Source organism: Peromyscus eremicus, chromosome 7 (assembly GCF_949786415.1).
Source record: "Peromyscus eremicus chromosome 7, PerEre_H2_v1, whole genome shotgun sequence".
Taxonomy (NCBI): domain Eukaryota; kingdom Metazoa; phylum Chordata; class Mammalia; order Rodentia; family Cricetidae; genus Peromyscus; species Peromyscus eremicus.
In genome coordinates, this window is record NC_081422.1 from 98,525,319 (window position 1) to 98,543,436 (window position 18,118).

Genomic DNA, 18,118 nt, shown 5'->3' on the forward strand with positions numbered 1-18,118 from the left:
TCATGAGCAGAATAGATTAAACATACAATGCTTTATCTTACATATACATTCAAAAGACTAACACACTATTAAATACAAACGATTTCCAGGTTTTGTTTTGTTTTTCCTTGTTTGTTTGTTTGTATGGGAAAGACAAAGTTTCAGTGTCAAGTTAAAGGTTAATAGAAATAAAAAGCAGAGGAATGGGTACAGAGTCAGAGAGAAGAGTGGACACAGGGTCAGAACTCAGGACTAAATGTAACCACTTCGCTTCTAGAAGTGGAGGGAGAGCTAGTTTGTGACATGGGTCTTCTCACCAAAGCTTCCGTAAGCAGCTCTGTTCTGTGCTCTGTAGAAAACTTCAACGTTTCTGACTTTTTCCCACTGCCTTTACGAAATGTGAGGTTGAACTCTGTTCCTTGTCCTTTTCCAACAGGGCTGATGCTGCAAATGTCTCCATAAGGCCACTGGCAAAAAGAAAGGAAGCCTTTAACTTCTGCTCTAAGATATCAGATGCAAAGCTTGTTTTCATTTCTTTCATTCCATATTCACTGCTTAAAAGAACAGTATTTTACAAATATAGGAGGTTGAGGAATGAGGAGCAGTGCCTATAGCAATTCCAAAACTCAGGTTCTCCTAAAGGTTTTTAATCATTAGAGACAACAACAACAAAACTGTATTGTGATTTTAATGCTATTAATATGAAGCAATTTAACTACGTGAAAAGAATTAGGGAATAACATTTCACAATTGTACTCATTAAGAAAGACATAAAAAACATACATAATTTAGAATTAGAAGAAGCTGGGCTATTGTTAAGCATGTTTATGTATCCATTTTCAATTAGTCTTCCTTTACAAACAAATCATTCTAGTTCTTTGGCAAGTCTGTGAACAACTACATGTGACATAACTAATATGCCTGAATAATAGTAACAACTTTAGAAATGGACTAATTTTATGTAAGAGATGGCTAGAAACAGTAGTAACATATATAAAAGCCATTCCTTTGAGAGCCTAGAAAGCGCGCACACACACCTTTCTTTACTTCTAGTCCTCAACACAAAGCATATGCAAACACGTATCTTCAGAATGACATTTCTCTCCTGAAGTGTTGATTTCAGCAGGTAAAATGGGCTGTAATCTTGGCTTTTAAAGGTTCATATAAACCCCTAACAGCTTCTAACATAATTACCTGATTTGTTACTTCTAAGGTATTAGGATTATATGTAGTAACTGCATGAGTTCCAACTGAAAAGACTCGCTTATACCTACAAGGAAAAAGAAGCTTACATTTAGTTTTAAACAACAATTTTTTTTTTAGGAAAATACATATGATACTAACATTAAATGAACATTTCAATAGATAGATATGTATTGGCTGATCAATGGTGATTTTAATGTCTTAAACAGTTACCAGAATTAAAACCCACCCATCATTTATTTTAGTTGGAATTATTAATATTCCTGCATAGAAAATATGACTTCTGTACAAATGCAATGATGTTAGCACAAATTAAGCTGGTAAGGTACCAGCCAAGGATGCTGAAAGAATTCCAAATAGGACATTTTTCTTTTAACAAGACACTGCACATGGCTAATTCTTCCAAAGTATCCTTTCATCAAAACCGCAATGGGAAGGAAGGAAAGCTATGGCCTGCAACTGCTCACTACAGCACATAGGGGACGTTAATTCCTATTTAAGCAACTACCTGTTGTGTTTCTGGGCTGCAACCTTAAACACATAGGAAGCTTGCATCACAGACAGGCAATTTTTCACTTCTCATTTTATTGCCTTTACTGAAAGTAACATACCCAAACAAAAAAAAATCACTTAAATTATCAGTAATTCTGATGAAGAGGAGCTCATACTGATGATAAAAGTGGAAATTTAACTAGAAAAATATTTAAAAATAAAGACAGCTCTTTAGATATAAAACATTAAAATGAGCAAAACATTAGCTAGAATAAGAAAATGTAAAAAAACAAAACAAAACTAGGAATAAAAAAATTCATTACCATACAGAACTAAGAAAAAAAATACTCTCTGTAATAGTCTATGCAGATAAATTTCAAAATTAAGAACAATCACTGCACAGAACTTCAGAAAGCTGTTAAGAATGACAGTATCTGAAACAGCAGACTCAGCAGTCTCCAGAGTGAAGAAACTGACCACACCCATGCTTTAAAATCTGCAGACAAGAGTGACGGCAGCATCTTAATTCTTAGAAGGATACTGAACCCAGCAACTAAACAAGGAAAACCCAGGCACTGGTCTGTTTTTAAAGTAAGCATGAATAATAACCAAGTCACTTCTTAAAATCAAGGAAGATGGTTCATTTCAGAGAAACAAATTTCAGTTAGGGAAAAAAAACTATTCATGACTGGTAACTATTGAAATACTTGTATGCAGTGGTATTTTAATGATAAAAATGGACACTAAGTAAATCAAATACTTTCCAGACCTCTAAGCTTTTCTGCTTTTAACCAATATACTAAAAAGATGTACAGTATATTAACCAAAAGCTACTACTAGGCTCAAGAGGAACACATCATGCTTCCATTAAAGACAAAGTAGCCAACTGCACTGATAATAGGCTATAATATTTGGGAGGTCTATGCCAATGCTCTTGCTACCCTCCAGAACCTGACAGTGATACCCCATTGTGACGACACCATGGAAATAGCAAGCTGGCACTGAGCTGGAAGCTTCATTCCTACTGGCTAGCCTTCACAGTGTTTGCAGGTGCCATACATACTATCAAAGGAGAAAAGTAATCATCAACCTTACCCAGCTATGAACTGTGGGATGACTACAGTGATGATTGACCCAGCAAGAAACGTCCACTGGCACAAGAGTGGCACAATCGCCATGGGTATAACGAACTAACTTTCTGACTGGATTTAAGACCTACTCCACAACATGAATCCCATACCTCGTACCACTGTCAGGCCAAGAACCTGTGACTAAATAAGTCATAGCCCCCAGGGGAGAACCCACTACTATTATTCTACTAGATGGGCATAGTATTAAGCTGATTCTTTAATGACTTACTGTTATACTCATAGATTAGTGCATCTCTCAGCCCTCCTCAGAGAAGTTTCTATCTGAAGAAGATGGTGATCAACACAGGACCCACAACTGGTTAGAGTGCTAAGAGTGTGGACTGTTCAGTCCTAAACGACACATCAATATCTATATCAAACCCCCTTCTCCCAAGGCTTAGGGATCACTGTGGAATAGGGGTGGAGAGAATGTAAGAACCAAAGGTGTCTTCCAGACACAGCAGGTCTGCTTCACATAAGAACTCACAATTGTGACATAGACAAAACCTGTGTAAGATCAAGCCATACCAAATCCTAACATGGAGAGGAGAGATGGGCATATAGTGCTACCCTGACCAAAAAAGCTACTGCCAATTAATAGCTGCTGGGAAAGGGAGTCCGTTTAAGCGTACAGCCCCTGTTAATCATGCACACTTCAATGGAAGGCCACATATGCAAGAATATATGAGCAGCACAAACTGAACTTGATGAGTACTAAAAACAAACAAACAACTCAGCATATTGTATAATAATAATGCAAAGTTATTTCCATGTGGGCAAAAAAAAAAATGATAGGATGTGAATTTTTATCAAGAATAAAATTCATACTATATCCACCTCCCATTTTTAAAAGTCTAAAGTAGAGCAAGAAACTAAAGAATGAAATTATTTCCTTCAAACAGAACATTTCTCCCCAAGGTGAAGTTAGGGTGAGGTGACTGGTGAAGTAGGCAGGACTTAATCTCCATAGCTAGTCAAAAAACTTCAAAGTAGCCGGGCGGTGGTGGCGCACGCCTTTAATCCCAGCACTCGGGAGGCAGAGCTAGGCGGATCTCTGTGAGTTCGAGGCCAGCCTGGACTACCAAGTGAGTCCCAGGAAAGGCGCAAAGCTACACAGAGAAACCCTGTCTCGAAAAAAAAAAAAAAAAAAAAAAAAAAAAAAAAAAAAAAAAACTTCAAAGTATTAGTCAATTAATAGGAAGTAAAAGAAATACGAGGCTCCTAAAATTGATATTTGGCCTGAAATATAAAATGAAATTAAATGTTCAATAGAAATAAATTCACAAATCCTATTACTAGAATCACCTTTGAGAGTGAAAAATCAGAATCTTCATAATCCAGAAATAAGACAGCAGGACTGGGGAGGCAGCTACGGTCGGGGAGGCGGCTATGGTCAAGCACTTGTGTGGTCAAGTACTTGCCCTGTGAACACTGAGGAGTTTGGATACCAGGGAGTGCTGGGTGGGGACGGTGATCTGCCTGTAAGTCCAGCCTTGGAAGACAAAGACCAAGGTCTGCAGAGCAAGCTGGCTAGGGAGATAACAGCTGGCTCTGGGTTTGACTGAGAGAGAAACCCTGGTCATTGAACAAGATGAAAGAGCACTGAAGGTTGATTTCTGGTATCAACCTCGGGCCTCCACATGAACATGAACACACACACACACACACACACACACACACACACACACACACACACACAGAGAGAGAGAGAGAGAGAGAGAGAGAGAGAGAGAGAGAGAGAGAACATGCGTGCATACACACATACATGAAAAAAAAAACCACTAAGACTATAGTATTGATTTCATTTTATGAGTGAAAAGAATAGCAATAGCGATACAAAAAAAAATCCCAAGAATTAACTGCTATGTGGTTTTTTTTGAGGATCAAGTAAGAAAATGCTTTCTCATCTTTCCTACCATGCCAAGCCCCTAACATCTGTATTAATTTGTAACTGATGGCAGTACTTATTCCTGTATTTTATGTGTCATGTGACGTCTCAATACTGTGTACATTGTGTAAAACTCAAACTACAATATACGTATCTATCTTCCTGAACATTTATCATAGCTTTATGATGAAAACATTGAAAATCCTTCTATTTTGAAATACGTCACTGTTATCCTGAAACATGCCACTATGCAACATCACCCTACAACTTTGCAGCCTCATGTGTACTACAGAAGTACTTGACACTGATGTCCTACTCCTAAGTGGCCCTCATTATTCCCCCTCTTAAACGAGGGTAAGTACCAATGTATTTTCAACTGCCGTGAGATGGACTTTCTAAGACTCCACCTGTGCGAGCTCCACATAGTACCCACCTTTCTATGCCTGGCTTATTCTGATCTTCAATTCCACTCATGCCACAAATGACAATTTCATTCTTTTTATAGCTGAATGCTATTCCATTGTGCATATGTAACACACTTTATACATCTGTCAGCCGACGTGCACTTAAAATGTCCTACTTCTTGGCTCCTGTGAATAGTTCTAAAATAAGCACGAGAGTGAAGATGTTTATTTTCTTCAGAGTTGTCTCTTGTGTATATACCCACTAGTGGGATTCCTGTATCCTACACTAGTTCTGCTTTGACAGTTTAAACTATACTAATTTACATCCCTACCAACAATGTCTAAAGGCACCTTCTCTATCTAGCATCACCAGTATCTATCTTTAGTTTTCCTGATGATAGTCATTCTTACTAAAGTGAAATGATACCTTGTGGTTTCATTTACATTTCCCTGATGATTAGTGACATTTTTTCACGTGTATGGCTATTTCTATGTCAGTATTTAAAAACGTCTACTTATGGCTTTTGTCCCCCACTTCTGGCTGTTCAGTTCTTGGAGTTCCTTACATATTCTGATTATTAGCCCCTGGTAAGCAGTATAATTTGCAAATACATTCTCTTATTCCATAGCTTGTCTCTCCATTTCCTCTTGGTTTTGTGGCAGGTTTTCAGTCTGATACCATGTGTTTATTTTGTTGTTATTTCCCATGCTTTAGAGGTCTTGTTACTCCCTTCTGCCCATCCCCCCAAATCTTGACCACTCCAATACCTTGAAGTATTTGTGTTTTCTTCTCAAAGTTTTGAGTCTTTAAATTCACTTGGAGTTGATTTTTCTAATTTGTGAGAGATGAGGGTGCAGTCTCATTTTTTCTGATTGTGTACATGCAATTTTCCCAGTAACGGCCATCCTTCCTCAATGTATATGCTTAACATCACTACAGATACTAGGTTTACACCCAGGCTCTATTCTGCTCCACTGTTCTGTTTCTATGCCAGCTCCATGCTACTTCAATTACTACAGCTTTGTACAATTTGAAGGCAAGAAAAGTCTTTCTTTTCCCACTGGACGGCTTTAGCAATCTGGGGTTTTGTTGCAGTTTTGTTCGAATTTGAGAATTTCTTTTCGTTTGGTGAGGAGTGTCATTGGCATTTTGACACAGATCATTTTGTGTCATCTTTTTGAGTAGTTCAGAGTCTTTCTGTCTCTGCACATAGTCATCTTTTTACTTCAACGTCTTTCTTCTGTTTAATTTTCACTGCAGAGACCTTTCATTGCTTTGGTTATATTTAACCCCTATTTATTTTATTGTAGCTGTTATAAATTGCACTGCACTCATTTGCTTGGCATTTTCTTTGTGAAGGGGTGTTTCATTTGTCAGGTGCCTGTTCTACATCCACTGAGGGGACTGTGTGGCCTGTGTGTTAGTTTCAGGACACAGTGCACCACTAACTGCTCTGTGCATACTTGAGATGTCTCCCACGTAAGCACTGTGGAAAAGAAAGCCCTTTACTGTGCTGTTGGGGTGGGTTTGCTAATACCTAGTTGAAGAGGTTTTGCACCCATGTCCACACAAGGATGTCACAGTGGTTTCAATCCCTTTGTCTCCTGTTTCATTGTCATCACTGTTCTCACACAACTCTTGTCACTGAGATCAGTGTGGTCTTTCTGATGTGATGGCAGGATTCTGTATTTTTCAACACCCTGCCTAGTCAGGTAGGCAGGAGTCATGAGAAGCTGCTGAGCACTTAGCATGGATAAATACAACTGAACTGTATGTGTAATTCAAATATAATAAATTCTGATTAGAAAAAAACCATATGGAATTAAATTACAAGAGACTAAACAAAGCAGAATCCATGAGAAATTCATGACAAAAATAATCTAAAGGAATATAAAAATATGTACTTTTTTCCTCAAGTAAAAGAATTAATACTCATTACTGACTTGACCCATGACACCTGTTTCCTTTTCATTTGGGAACTAAAAATATATATATATATATACACATATAACTATCTGACTAAAGGGAACAGACATTTTAGTTTTCATAATTCACAGACTAGTGTAACATAGTAACTTATTTAAAAACAATTTCTACTACCTATTAGTTATACTATTTAATATTAGAAAACTAATGGCCAAGAAATAAGTTTTTTTCTCATATACCTAGATTTTTAATAGAGAAAGCTTTTATAAAACATATTTCTGCATAATTTTAATTCCTGCAAATAAAAACTGCTGTAATATCCTTAAATCTTCTAGTCTTTATGAATACTATTATCAACTTCAAAATAACTTTTATAGCTGGGTAGTTGTGGAGCACCTCTTTAATTCCAGCACTCAGGAGGCAGAGGCAGGTGGATCTCTGTGAGTTTGAGGCCAGTCTAGTCTACAGAGCAAGTTCCAGGACAACCAGGGCTACACAAAGAAACCCTGTCTTGAAAAACCAAACAAACAAACAAAACAAACACAAACAAAGCCTTTTTTTATTTTATTTTTTCAAGACAGGGCTTTTCTGTATAGCCCTGGCTGTCCTGGAACTTGCCCTGTGAAAACAAGCTGGCCTCAAACTCAGAGATCCATCTGCCTCTGTCTCCCGAGTACTGGGATTAAAGGCATGCGCCATCACCTAGCAAACAAAAACCATTTTTATGTCATGATTTTCACATGTGGTCTCTTTTTCTTTACGGGGGGAAGGCATATATGTCTGACCAAAACTGTTTCAGCATCATCACAGATGAGGGCCTAACACTGAGCTGGGTTCAACGACGTGACAGTGAATAGGAAAAACTGTTCTCCTGAGATGCAAGAGACTTTTCAGTCACTATCAGGAAGTTCATTTCAGACCTGGGTAATTACCCTACTCAAATAATTAGAAACATGGCTATGTCAATGCAGACAGACATCACATAAACACTGGGATATCATCGTAGTGTCAAATTGCTCTGCAGAACATTTCCATCATCTAGTTTTGTCACAGGAAAGAAAACCCAACTTTCCTATCTTATAATAAAGTTACGTATAAAATAAAGGTTACTTATAAAATAATGGCTCTCAAATGATTGAGGTCTTGCGACCTATATATACTGTTTTTTTTTTTTTTTAAGGAAAGATCTCTTTTAATTGGGTGCATAGATGTGTGTCTCTGTGTGGGTTTGTGTATGTGAGTGCCAGCACCTGTGGAGACAGGAGGCATCAAATCCCCTGGAGCTACAGTCAAAGGTGATTGTGAGCTGCCCATTATGGATGCTGGGATCCAACTTGGGTTCTCCGCACTAGCAGTACATGAGCTATCATTCCAGTCTTGTATATTAATTTTAAAGCTTAAAATAATTCTTTCAATGGCCTCAAACAAAACAAAACAAAAACAACCAAACAGACTTATTCAGTTAGAAAAAAGTAGTTTATGTCAATGAAAGTAAGCCCCATAATATAAAGCATAACCTTTCATTATACTGTAAGAAAGGTAGCAATTAAAATTACCTACTACTAGTTCAGGGAGCTAACTCGTCTGACCTAAAAGTAACTGTCTTAATTTCCCAATTCTGTAGATACTGACAATTGGTCCTCACAAGTAAACTAGTACATACTTCCTCCAAACAGTCCAAACTCCACCTTTCAGCTTCACACAGACCTCATCTAATTCTTCTCCCAGTGAGACTTTCAATATGAGTTCTTCCTGCTACACACTGGGCACTCAAGTCATTTTAGGATAGGCTTTGGGCTGCTAATTTCTCAAAACCTCTAGTATTTTCACAAAACCTAGGATTTTTTTTTTTCATTTCATTAGTAAAAAAAACTCCAGCTCCTTGAAGTACATGTTAGGCCATCTAGTATTAAAATGAAAGACAGCTGGACTAGAGAGACCCTCATTGTTGCAAGACTGACAATGAGCACTGCAAAGCCCTTGCACGACCTCCGGGGACTTGGACCTGACTAGGGTGATGCAGGAATCAAGAAGAGACATGCAGACAGCTAGGAGTCGGACGGGTTTGAGCTCTCATACAGAGAAGCCTTGGCACCCTCAAAGCTCAACGGGTTTATTACACAAAGCTGAACAGAAAGGTGGGGTTAATGACTGCAACTGGACAAGGAAGTGGGCTTATTACAGAGATAAACAAGGAGGGAGGACTTATGGTACATGGTTAGACCAAAGAGACAAGTTTTTCTATTCTTGGAAAGAGCTGTCTTTGTAGGGGAGAAGTCTTCAGGGATAGAAAGGTATGGTGGACAGTTTCTGCATACCATCAACACTCACACTTGGTTCCAAGGATCTGAGGCTAGGGTCCTTGACATGGAAAGCTCATATCAACAAGACACATTCACTCAGAACTCCACATATTCAGGATTTCCTCCACTTCCTACAAGGCACTGTTGCTACAGGAGGCACCAGAGCATAACTGTTGTGCCCACCAACTCTGCACTCACGCTGCCTGCATTCAAATACTTCATGGGCTACTCATCATGCCCTCAGATAACTGAGTTTCTTCATTTGAAAGATGTGGGTAACATATATATTTACCACATAATATAAGAATTAGAAGAAATAATGCATCTGAGGGCTTTGAACCTATGTGCCTCCCACATAAGCAAACAACCAATCACTGCTAGGTAGTCCTATTGCTGTTTTTCTGCTAGAGGAATGAATATTAATTATTGGGGGAAGATTTTTAAATTCCAGGGAAATAAACTGATTATGATTCTATGTTTTAAATATCCCTTTACTGATCATGACTGCTTTAGGACATTAATACTTAAAACACAGAATAAAAGGAGTAGGCAAATCTGTCTTTCATCTGGCTATACCATCGGGATACTCAGTTTCTGGTAAAAATCTACTTTACCTAAAAGGGCTCATTCTCATTAAAAAGCTGTACTCCCCAGAGAAGAGAAACAACAGGTAAGAGAAACTCCAACCTCTGTCCTAATAACTCAGCAAGTTGCCCTCCTCTCTTATAAGGGCACCCCATGAAATGGAGCATTTTAAAGGCCTTGGGTTCTGAGACAATCAATGGCCATAGTCTTTCTCAGATCAGATGGAACAAAATTTTTGTACATGATAAAATATAAGATTGCCAAAAAGATGTGATCCAATTTATACTTCCAAATCCCATTGTGCCTGGTAGTAGCTACAGAGAGCTTCATAGACAGAACATGAGGAGAGTCAGGATGGACTCATCTGAGGCTGAGGCCTGTAGCATCAAAGCTAAGATACAAGGGAAACAAGCCCCTCAGGAGCCCTGTGGTCACTAGAACTGCTCAAGTTTATAAACACCAAGAAGCAAAGAAAAAGGCACCTCTTCTCTTATCCAACTCTTATTCCTGAACGTAAGCATAAAAAATTACCAGCTTTCACATTCCTCAACCCCTCCCTCACTCCACAGCCTCTAATCATCACAACTGTCCATAATGTGGTGAGCATCTGTCACTCACTGAATTTCACAGACCAACTGCAAATTTTCCTAACATACTGTGCTTAAAATCCTGTTTGAAAACTAAAATCCCACTCAAATTTACAGCATCTGCTCTACTAACAAACACTGGAGTGACCTATAAGCATCTGTACTTGTAAATTCTATCTAAAGAGAAAAAACAGCCTATCACTTTGAAGTTTTCCACAGCAGATCTGCACTTCCGCTTTAGCTGAACATCTGCACCTTCCTTCCGGCCTGAAGTGGCTTGCTTAAGCCAAAGAGGAAATCTTGTTTTCATGGAAGAAAAGTGCTTTTATTCCCTGCAATCTCCCTTTTTTGCTCTCAGAGGAAACATGTAATTAAATTATACATGGACTTCCCCAGTGGGAGGGAAAAACAAGTACAGTAGAAAAACTGCTTTGCCAGCCCAGGGGTCTTTACTCACACCAACAAACCTATATTTACAGAAGCAGAAGGCAGCGGGAAGTGAGACATGATGGAACAACCCAAAGGCGCAGAAATGGGTCACACAAGTAGCCCTCAGGCACAATCTGGAGGGTTATCTTTAAGTGAGAGGCGCGTGAAGAGAAAGGAAAGTATGTATTCAATTTGATTGCCACAATCAGTATTTCCCCAGATGGTAGATCTGGGATAGCAACATGTATGGGTCTAGGATCTCTTAAAACAAGCCTCAGTTCTCAAGAAAATCACATGAAGAGTCTGTTGTATAAACACATTTCTAAAGATATGTTCAACTGTCAACTAAAAACAAGTTTTGAATAATGACATTTTTATTTTTTATATTAAGACTGTTGAAGAATCCTTTAAACCTAGAATCGAACTGGTCAGAAAAGAAGTAAGTATAAGGGACTTCAGTGCTGCACAATACACATGGCCAACTGAAGAGGTCTGGGGGAAGGGGACTGAAAAGAAAACACTGCTGAAGGGAGCATTCAAGTAAGCAGAGATCTTCTGTTCCCAAATCAAGGAGTTAATACTGCCAAGGCAGCTGGACGCCCTCAAATGACAGAAACTCAATGCAACAGCATTAAAACCCCAGCTACCTTTTAGTAAAATGGACAACTCACTGAAAAATTGATACAGCAGTGTAAGAAATAGAGAATAGTCAACATAATTTTCATGTTGCAGCCTCAGACCTCCCAGTTTCACAGGGTACAAAGTCACAGTAAATCAAACCAGCATGTTACTGATTTTAGCACAGGCATCCCACTCAATGGAATCAAATCGAGACTCCACATTTAAGGTCAAATGACTTTTGACAAGGAGGTCAAACAACTCAATGGGGAAAGAATGGTTTTTTTCAACGAGTGATTCAGGTACAAGTAGATCTTTCACATGTGGATCCTCACTTCACACCATATATAAGTTAACTCAAAATTAAAGTTATAAAGTTACAGAAGGAAGCACAGGAGTAAATCCTAACTTTATAGTAAGCAACAGCTCTAATTTCTTACAAATGACAAAAAAAAAAAGCACACATAACAAAAAAAGGAGACAAAGCTGGATTTCATCAACATTAAAAACTGTACTTTACAGGACAGCATCAAGACAGTTAGGAGGCATCCCTCAGAACTGGAACAATATGTGCCGATCACTTATATCTGGTACAGGATTTGTGTTTAAAGAATTCCTAGAGCTCACCAATTGGAGAGACAACCTAATTGAAAATGGGTGAATGGTGTGAACAGACAGTCCATCAAAGATACAGATGCCCAGGAAGCACATGAAGAGATACTCAAGCATTCCACTGTTTCTCAGAGGTTAGACATGGTGTCACTGTAAACCCCAGCAACTTCACTTCTAGGAAACATCCAAGAGAACAGGAAATACTGACTCCTCCAAAACCTATGCAGAATCTCCATACAAGCTTGACTCATGGGAGTAAAAAAGCAGAGACAACACAAATGCCACTAACTTAAGAACAAATGCAATCAAAATGTGGTACAGTCATGTAACAATAAAAAGTACTGACACGGGCTAGTAACATACAGATGAACCCTGAAACATTAATTGGAAGAAGACAGCCACGAAAGACCACATTTTAACCTGTTTAATTTCTATGAGATATTCCAAATAGGTAACCCCAATGACACACAGTAGATAAGTGCCTGGCAGATGTTGGCAAAAAGATGGTGGCTTCTAAAGAAAGTATTTGTTTAGTGTGTTCTAATAATAGTGGTGGCACATCACAAGTTTATATATACTGGAAAACAATAAATTTTCTTTGCATGGGTGAGTTTTATGGTATATAAAATGTATGTTACAGTTGTTAGGAAAACATATAATGTTTCCAGGTGTGAATGGAGAGAAGGGAACTGGGCAATGAGAACAGAAATGACTTTAACTGTTTAAAAAAAAAAAGGAAATAGATTCTCTTACGCCTTAGTCATCATTTTCTAAAAGCATTAAGAAGTTCTGGCCGGGCGGTGGTGGCGCACGCCTTTAATCCCAGCACTCGGGAGGCAGAGGCAGGCGGATCTCTGTGAGTTTGAGGCCAGCCTGGTCTAAAAGAGCAAGCTCCAGGAAAGGCACCAAAACTACACAGAGAAACCCTGTCTCGGAAAAAAAAAAGAAGTTCTGGAGGATCACATTACTGACAATCTCACAAAGCAGCATCACGGTGAGCCTCCGCCCTAGAACTGAAGTACCAGTGCAATAAACAAACTAAAAACAAGAGCTACGTTATGATGATGATCAGAGCAATCTACTACTCACAACAACAGAAAACCTAATATAATCTGAAGTCCAATTAAAAAAAAAAAACTAGAGGTTAACACTACCTTGTGCGTATCAATTTTCTCTAACTTTGCTCAATGAAACACAAGCAAATATTCTACAGGGTAATAATTATGCTCACTAGCATAAGTTCATAAAGCAAGATACTAATAAAAAACAAGTCTAAGCAACCAAATCTTTCAAAATTAGTGAGTTTGCTAAGGTAAGTCAGAAACACTAATGTTCAAATGTTGGCTACCCTAAGAGGCCACCATTGTTGTACTTTAAAAACATCAGGAAGGAGTCACACCATACAACAGGGCCCACGTAGGTTTATGGAGGGGAAGGGGAGAGAAAAGGGGCAGAGAAAGGGCAGGGACCAGTCCCTGAGGACAAGGAAGGGAAAGAGAAAGGGTTAGAGTTAGGGTTTCTGCTGCCCTCTCGCCCTGCTCCACCTCGCCAGGCCCCCCTACGTGGTTTCTATAGAACTCTGGAATTGGGGACAGCCAGTCTGAGCAGCATGGCCATGCGGGTGACTGTAAGTGTGCACCCCTGCCGGCCAATGGCTCCATGGCATCCTGCTGGCCTGAAGCTCAGCTCTCACCCACCGGTCTCAGCACTGGGGCCCTGCTTGCCACTGTCACCTGAATGGGCACCCTGCTTGGTGAGTCAGGCCACAGTGGAACAAGATGTGGTTATCCAGGCCTGTTCTTTGGGGAGAGAGAAAGCAGGTCTAGGCATAGGGCATGAATAACCCTCTCAGGACTGGATTTTCTACTACCTGATAGGTCTAAGAGAAGACATTTGGTCTCATGTAGGAGACCTGTAAATCCGTGATAGTAACTAACTTTATATAAGTAAAGAGCTCTTATCCTATGTCAAGTGTGGTGCTGGGCACATCACGAATGTTTCATTTTAATCTTTCCAACCCCTCCGCTTTCTCTCCCTTTTCTTTCTTCCTTGTCTCCCTCTTCCCTATCTTTCTCTTCATCTCTCTACTATAATAAACTCTCCAGGGGATGCAGCGCCTGGGTGTGAATGACTTTCCACTCCCCACCCCACCCCATGCTCCCCCCTGCCCCGCATCTGGCCAGCATGTTTTCCCTCACATGTGGGATACCCTGGCCTGGCCAGCTGGGGGTGCCCCATGTTGTGTTTTACTCATGACACAACTTAGAAAACTGTGGTCACCTGTTTGTCAGAGTTAGACACACTCAGTGTCACTATTCAGTGCTTCTCAGAATGACCACTTTTATAACAGCAAAGTTCCATGCACTGAATATTCAGTGTACTTAAGGCAAAATTTCAAAGCCTTTATTCACTTCAAATCAACTCATTTAATCTTTACAATACTCTATGGGGAAGGAATTACCATCCATCCTATAGGAAGGGAACACAAGGCCACCTTGGTCTGAATAAAACAAATATAAACATGAAATGCCATCATTTCCACTCAAGAAAAAAAAATGCAACTAAAAATTTCATTCTAATAAATAATTAAATAAACACAGTCTTTAAAAAAGCTCCAAACCTCACTAGAGGCAAATGGTTGATTCATAGGCTAGACTCTGGGTAGTAAAGTTAGCAACACTGTAGTATAATCTGGACATGACAGCAACCCTTTCTCTCTTGTTACTTTCCAATTTTTTTAAAAAGAAAACTCTAGCCAGGCGGTGGTGACACACACCTTTAATCCCAGCACTTGGGTGGCAAAAGCAGGTGGATCTCTTGTGAGTTCAAGACCAGCCTAGTCTACAGATTCGAGTTCCAGGAAAGCTGATCTACACACAGAGAAACCCTGTTTTGAAAAACCGAAACAAACAAACAAACATCTAGAAAGATCAAAAGAAAAAGGAACAGCAATTCATTTCCATGTGACATATGCATTTAAAATGCACACATAGCTTTCCAGAAAAGAAAGCCCAACAGCACTGTTAGGTTGTGCCTCGCTATTAAAGACAATGACACTGGGCTTAAAGGATATTTTATGGAAGTTCAGAGAAGTAAAGCAAAGGATACTTACTTTCCCCTCCATGAGTGCTTGGTTGTGTAGAAACATGCCAGATCCTTATTTTCCCTAATTATGTTCATTTTGTGCTGAAACCTGGAAGACAAAGGTAGGGATCCCCTTAATACAGTGTTATACAGTTTTAATTTTTCCTGAATCTCTCACAGCAGGGGACAGTATCAGTTCCCTAGCTCTGCATTGCCACAAGAACATGGGACTGCTCAATGCCGTGTTCAGCACTGTACCATGACTGTCTCCTCAACCACTTCTTTTTCCCCCCAGAACCAGTGGACTGTACTGCTCAGGGACAAGAGTTGGCCTCCATTAACATCCTGAGTACAAGGACTCTAGTAAAAGGTTTCAGATCAGAAAATCAATCTTTACATCTAACACTGTCAACCAGTGCCTGGTCACATGGTGAGCACCTAAAATTAATTACCAAGAGTCAAATCAATTACAGGAGGTTTCTGTTGCACAGCTAAGGGCTGGCCACACTGCTATCCCTTGGTATTTTAGGGAGCAGTATTTCCTAAGTAAGAATTTATAAATAAGAACTCTCTAAATTAGGAAAGTAATACATGTCCACAATAAGAAATCCAATATGCTCATATTTCATCCTAAAATACAGATATATACTGTGTCCTCCCTTTTTATATTTACAAAAAAAAGAAAATGAAAGGAAAGGAAGGAAGGAGGGGAGGGAAGGAGGGAGGGAGGAAGGGAGGGAGAGAGGGAGGGAGAGAGGAAAGAGAGGAAAAGAAAAGAAAAACCAGGCTGGGCATAGTGGCAAACACCTTTGGTCTCAGCACTCAGGAAGCAGAGGCAGGACAGCCAGAGCTACACAGTGAGATCCTGTCTCAAAACAAACAACCCACCCTAAGATGGTCATATACCCCCACAGAATAACCACCTTTCCGAATAGAATTAAATATTCATTGAGAAAATATTTAAGGCTCAACAGTATCCCATTTCCTGACCATGCTAGGACAGCACTAGCCAAAAGTCAGTTGTAAACTTTATTACCAGACCGTCTCAAAGCAATAAAGAGATTGAAGCTGGGAGCTCAGAGACATTGATAGCAGTCTGATTAGGGAAGCCCTCTGGTTGGACATAGCAGAAAACAGAAAGGGCTGCTGGATTTGTGGTGACTCCATGCAAGTAGGGAGAATGCAACTGTGCAGTATCTACTGACTGTTCTAACAGCACACAAAACCCAGAAATCATTTATTTTATGGAAGAAAAAAAAACACTTAAATTCAGGGAACTTTGAAAGACATATTTGGGTGACTGTTAGTGGAAGGCTGGTGATGTTCTGAGGACACAGCATAACTTATACAAAAGCTAAGGAAGAATGTAGGGCCTGGTTGCTCAGCTGTGAAGTGGCCCTTTCCCTAGCCTTACTAGAAATGCATGCTAAAACTTACTGTAAGATACTTACCAAAATGTAAATAATTCAAATGGAACAATAGGAATTACAGCTTGCTTAGATTTGATTTACATATTTCAATTCCCTTTTGAAATTAATTCAGAGACTATAAATTCACCTTCTTAAGTACATGTTTCTATTTAGTCTATTCATAAACCTTCCACTGCCATCACCAACTCAAAATCCTTCTTATCACCCCAACAAGAAACCAGCTGTCACTGGACGTAGTGGTACACACCTTAAATCCCAACACTCAAGAAGCAGACAGATCCCTGAGTTGAGGCCAGCCTGGTCTACATAGTCGAGTTCCAAACCAGCCAAGGTGACATGGTAAGACCTTGTCTCAAACAAACATACAAACAAACAAAAACCCAAACAGATCTCACTGACAGTCACACCTTGGATGTCGTCCCCCAGCACCTGGCAGTGAGAAACAGACTTTGTCACTGTTTCCGCCTATCATGGAACCTTGCCAAATGATGTTCCACTGTGTGCATAAGTATTTTGTTCATTCATCTGCCGAGGGACATTTGTGTTGTTTCTACCTTCTGGTTATTATATGAGACACTGCTATGACATGTGTGCGTGACCTGTTGTGGGAATGTCTTCATTTCCGTGAGTATACACTGGAGGGGCAAAGAGACCTTCTTTCTTCCTTTTGGTTGTTAAAGTACCACCTACTGAGTTTTGACCTTCTACCCCAGAGTCTGCAGCTGCACCATCCTCTCCTTCCAATCTATGCTCTCTCTCGTTTACAGTAAGACCTACCTAGCCATGCTGTTTTAGACTGTTCCCAGCCTCCTCTTTCTGCACTTCTTCTCTGCTAGTCCCTGCTTTCCCCACAGCACTCTTCATAGTCTGAAGCTCAGTCTGTTATCTATCTAATCCTATTAGCTCACTAACACGTCTCGGGAATCTACAAGAGACTGACACAAAACAGTTGCACTATCTGCATGAGCGAATGTAATGTGGCAATCCTGTAGGCAGTTCTAATGACCACTTAAAGCCTGATCCTCTAACAGGGGCAGTCCAAGCAAGGATCTGTCAAACCTTAAGGAAAAGCACCATTAATTCATGCTCTAAGGAACAGAAGAACACCAATTTTTGAATATTTATTAATTATCAGGAAGAAGAAATTTATCTTACAGTTAACTTGCATTTTCTTACTGGTGAGTATCAAGCAAATGCAGTCTGGACAGCTTGTGTGACCCTTCGCTTTGAGTTGGTGTGATGCTTTGCTTGAGATGGTGTGACACTATGAATGGGTGTGACCCTTTGTTTGGGTGAGCATGACCCTTTGCTAAAGTAAATGCGACCCTTTGCTTGAGTTGGTGTGACTTTTGTTTGAGTGGCTGTGGTACTTGATTTCTGTATTTTCATTTGATATAACTCGAAGAGCCAGCCAAGATTTATTGAACCCATCAACATCCCTTCCTTC

General features: G+C 39.6%; 1 protein-coding gene across 1 annotated transcript in view; it reads right to left on the reverse strand.

Annotated features, from left to right (window-relative positions):
- Dnajc13 (DnaJ heat shock protein family (Hsp40) member C13) overlaps positions 1–18,118 on the reverse strand; it is a 124,179-nt gene that overhangs the window by 84,926 nt on the left and 21,135 nt on the right. Inside the window, exons 2-4 of the mRNA XM_059268491.1 lie at positions 15,270–15,350; positions 1,174–1,249; positions 297–446 (exon numbers count right to left, since the gene is read on the reverse strand). Of these exons, the coding sequence (XP_059124474.1) occupies positions 297–446; positions 1,174–1,249; positions 15,270–15,337 (294 nt within the window). The 5' untranslated portion in view covers positions 15,338–15,350. The remainder of the gene's footprint in view (positions 1–296; positions 447–1,173; positions 1,250–15,269; positions 15,351–18,118) is intronic.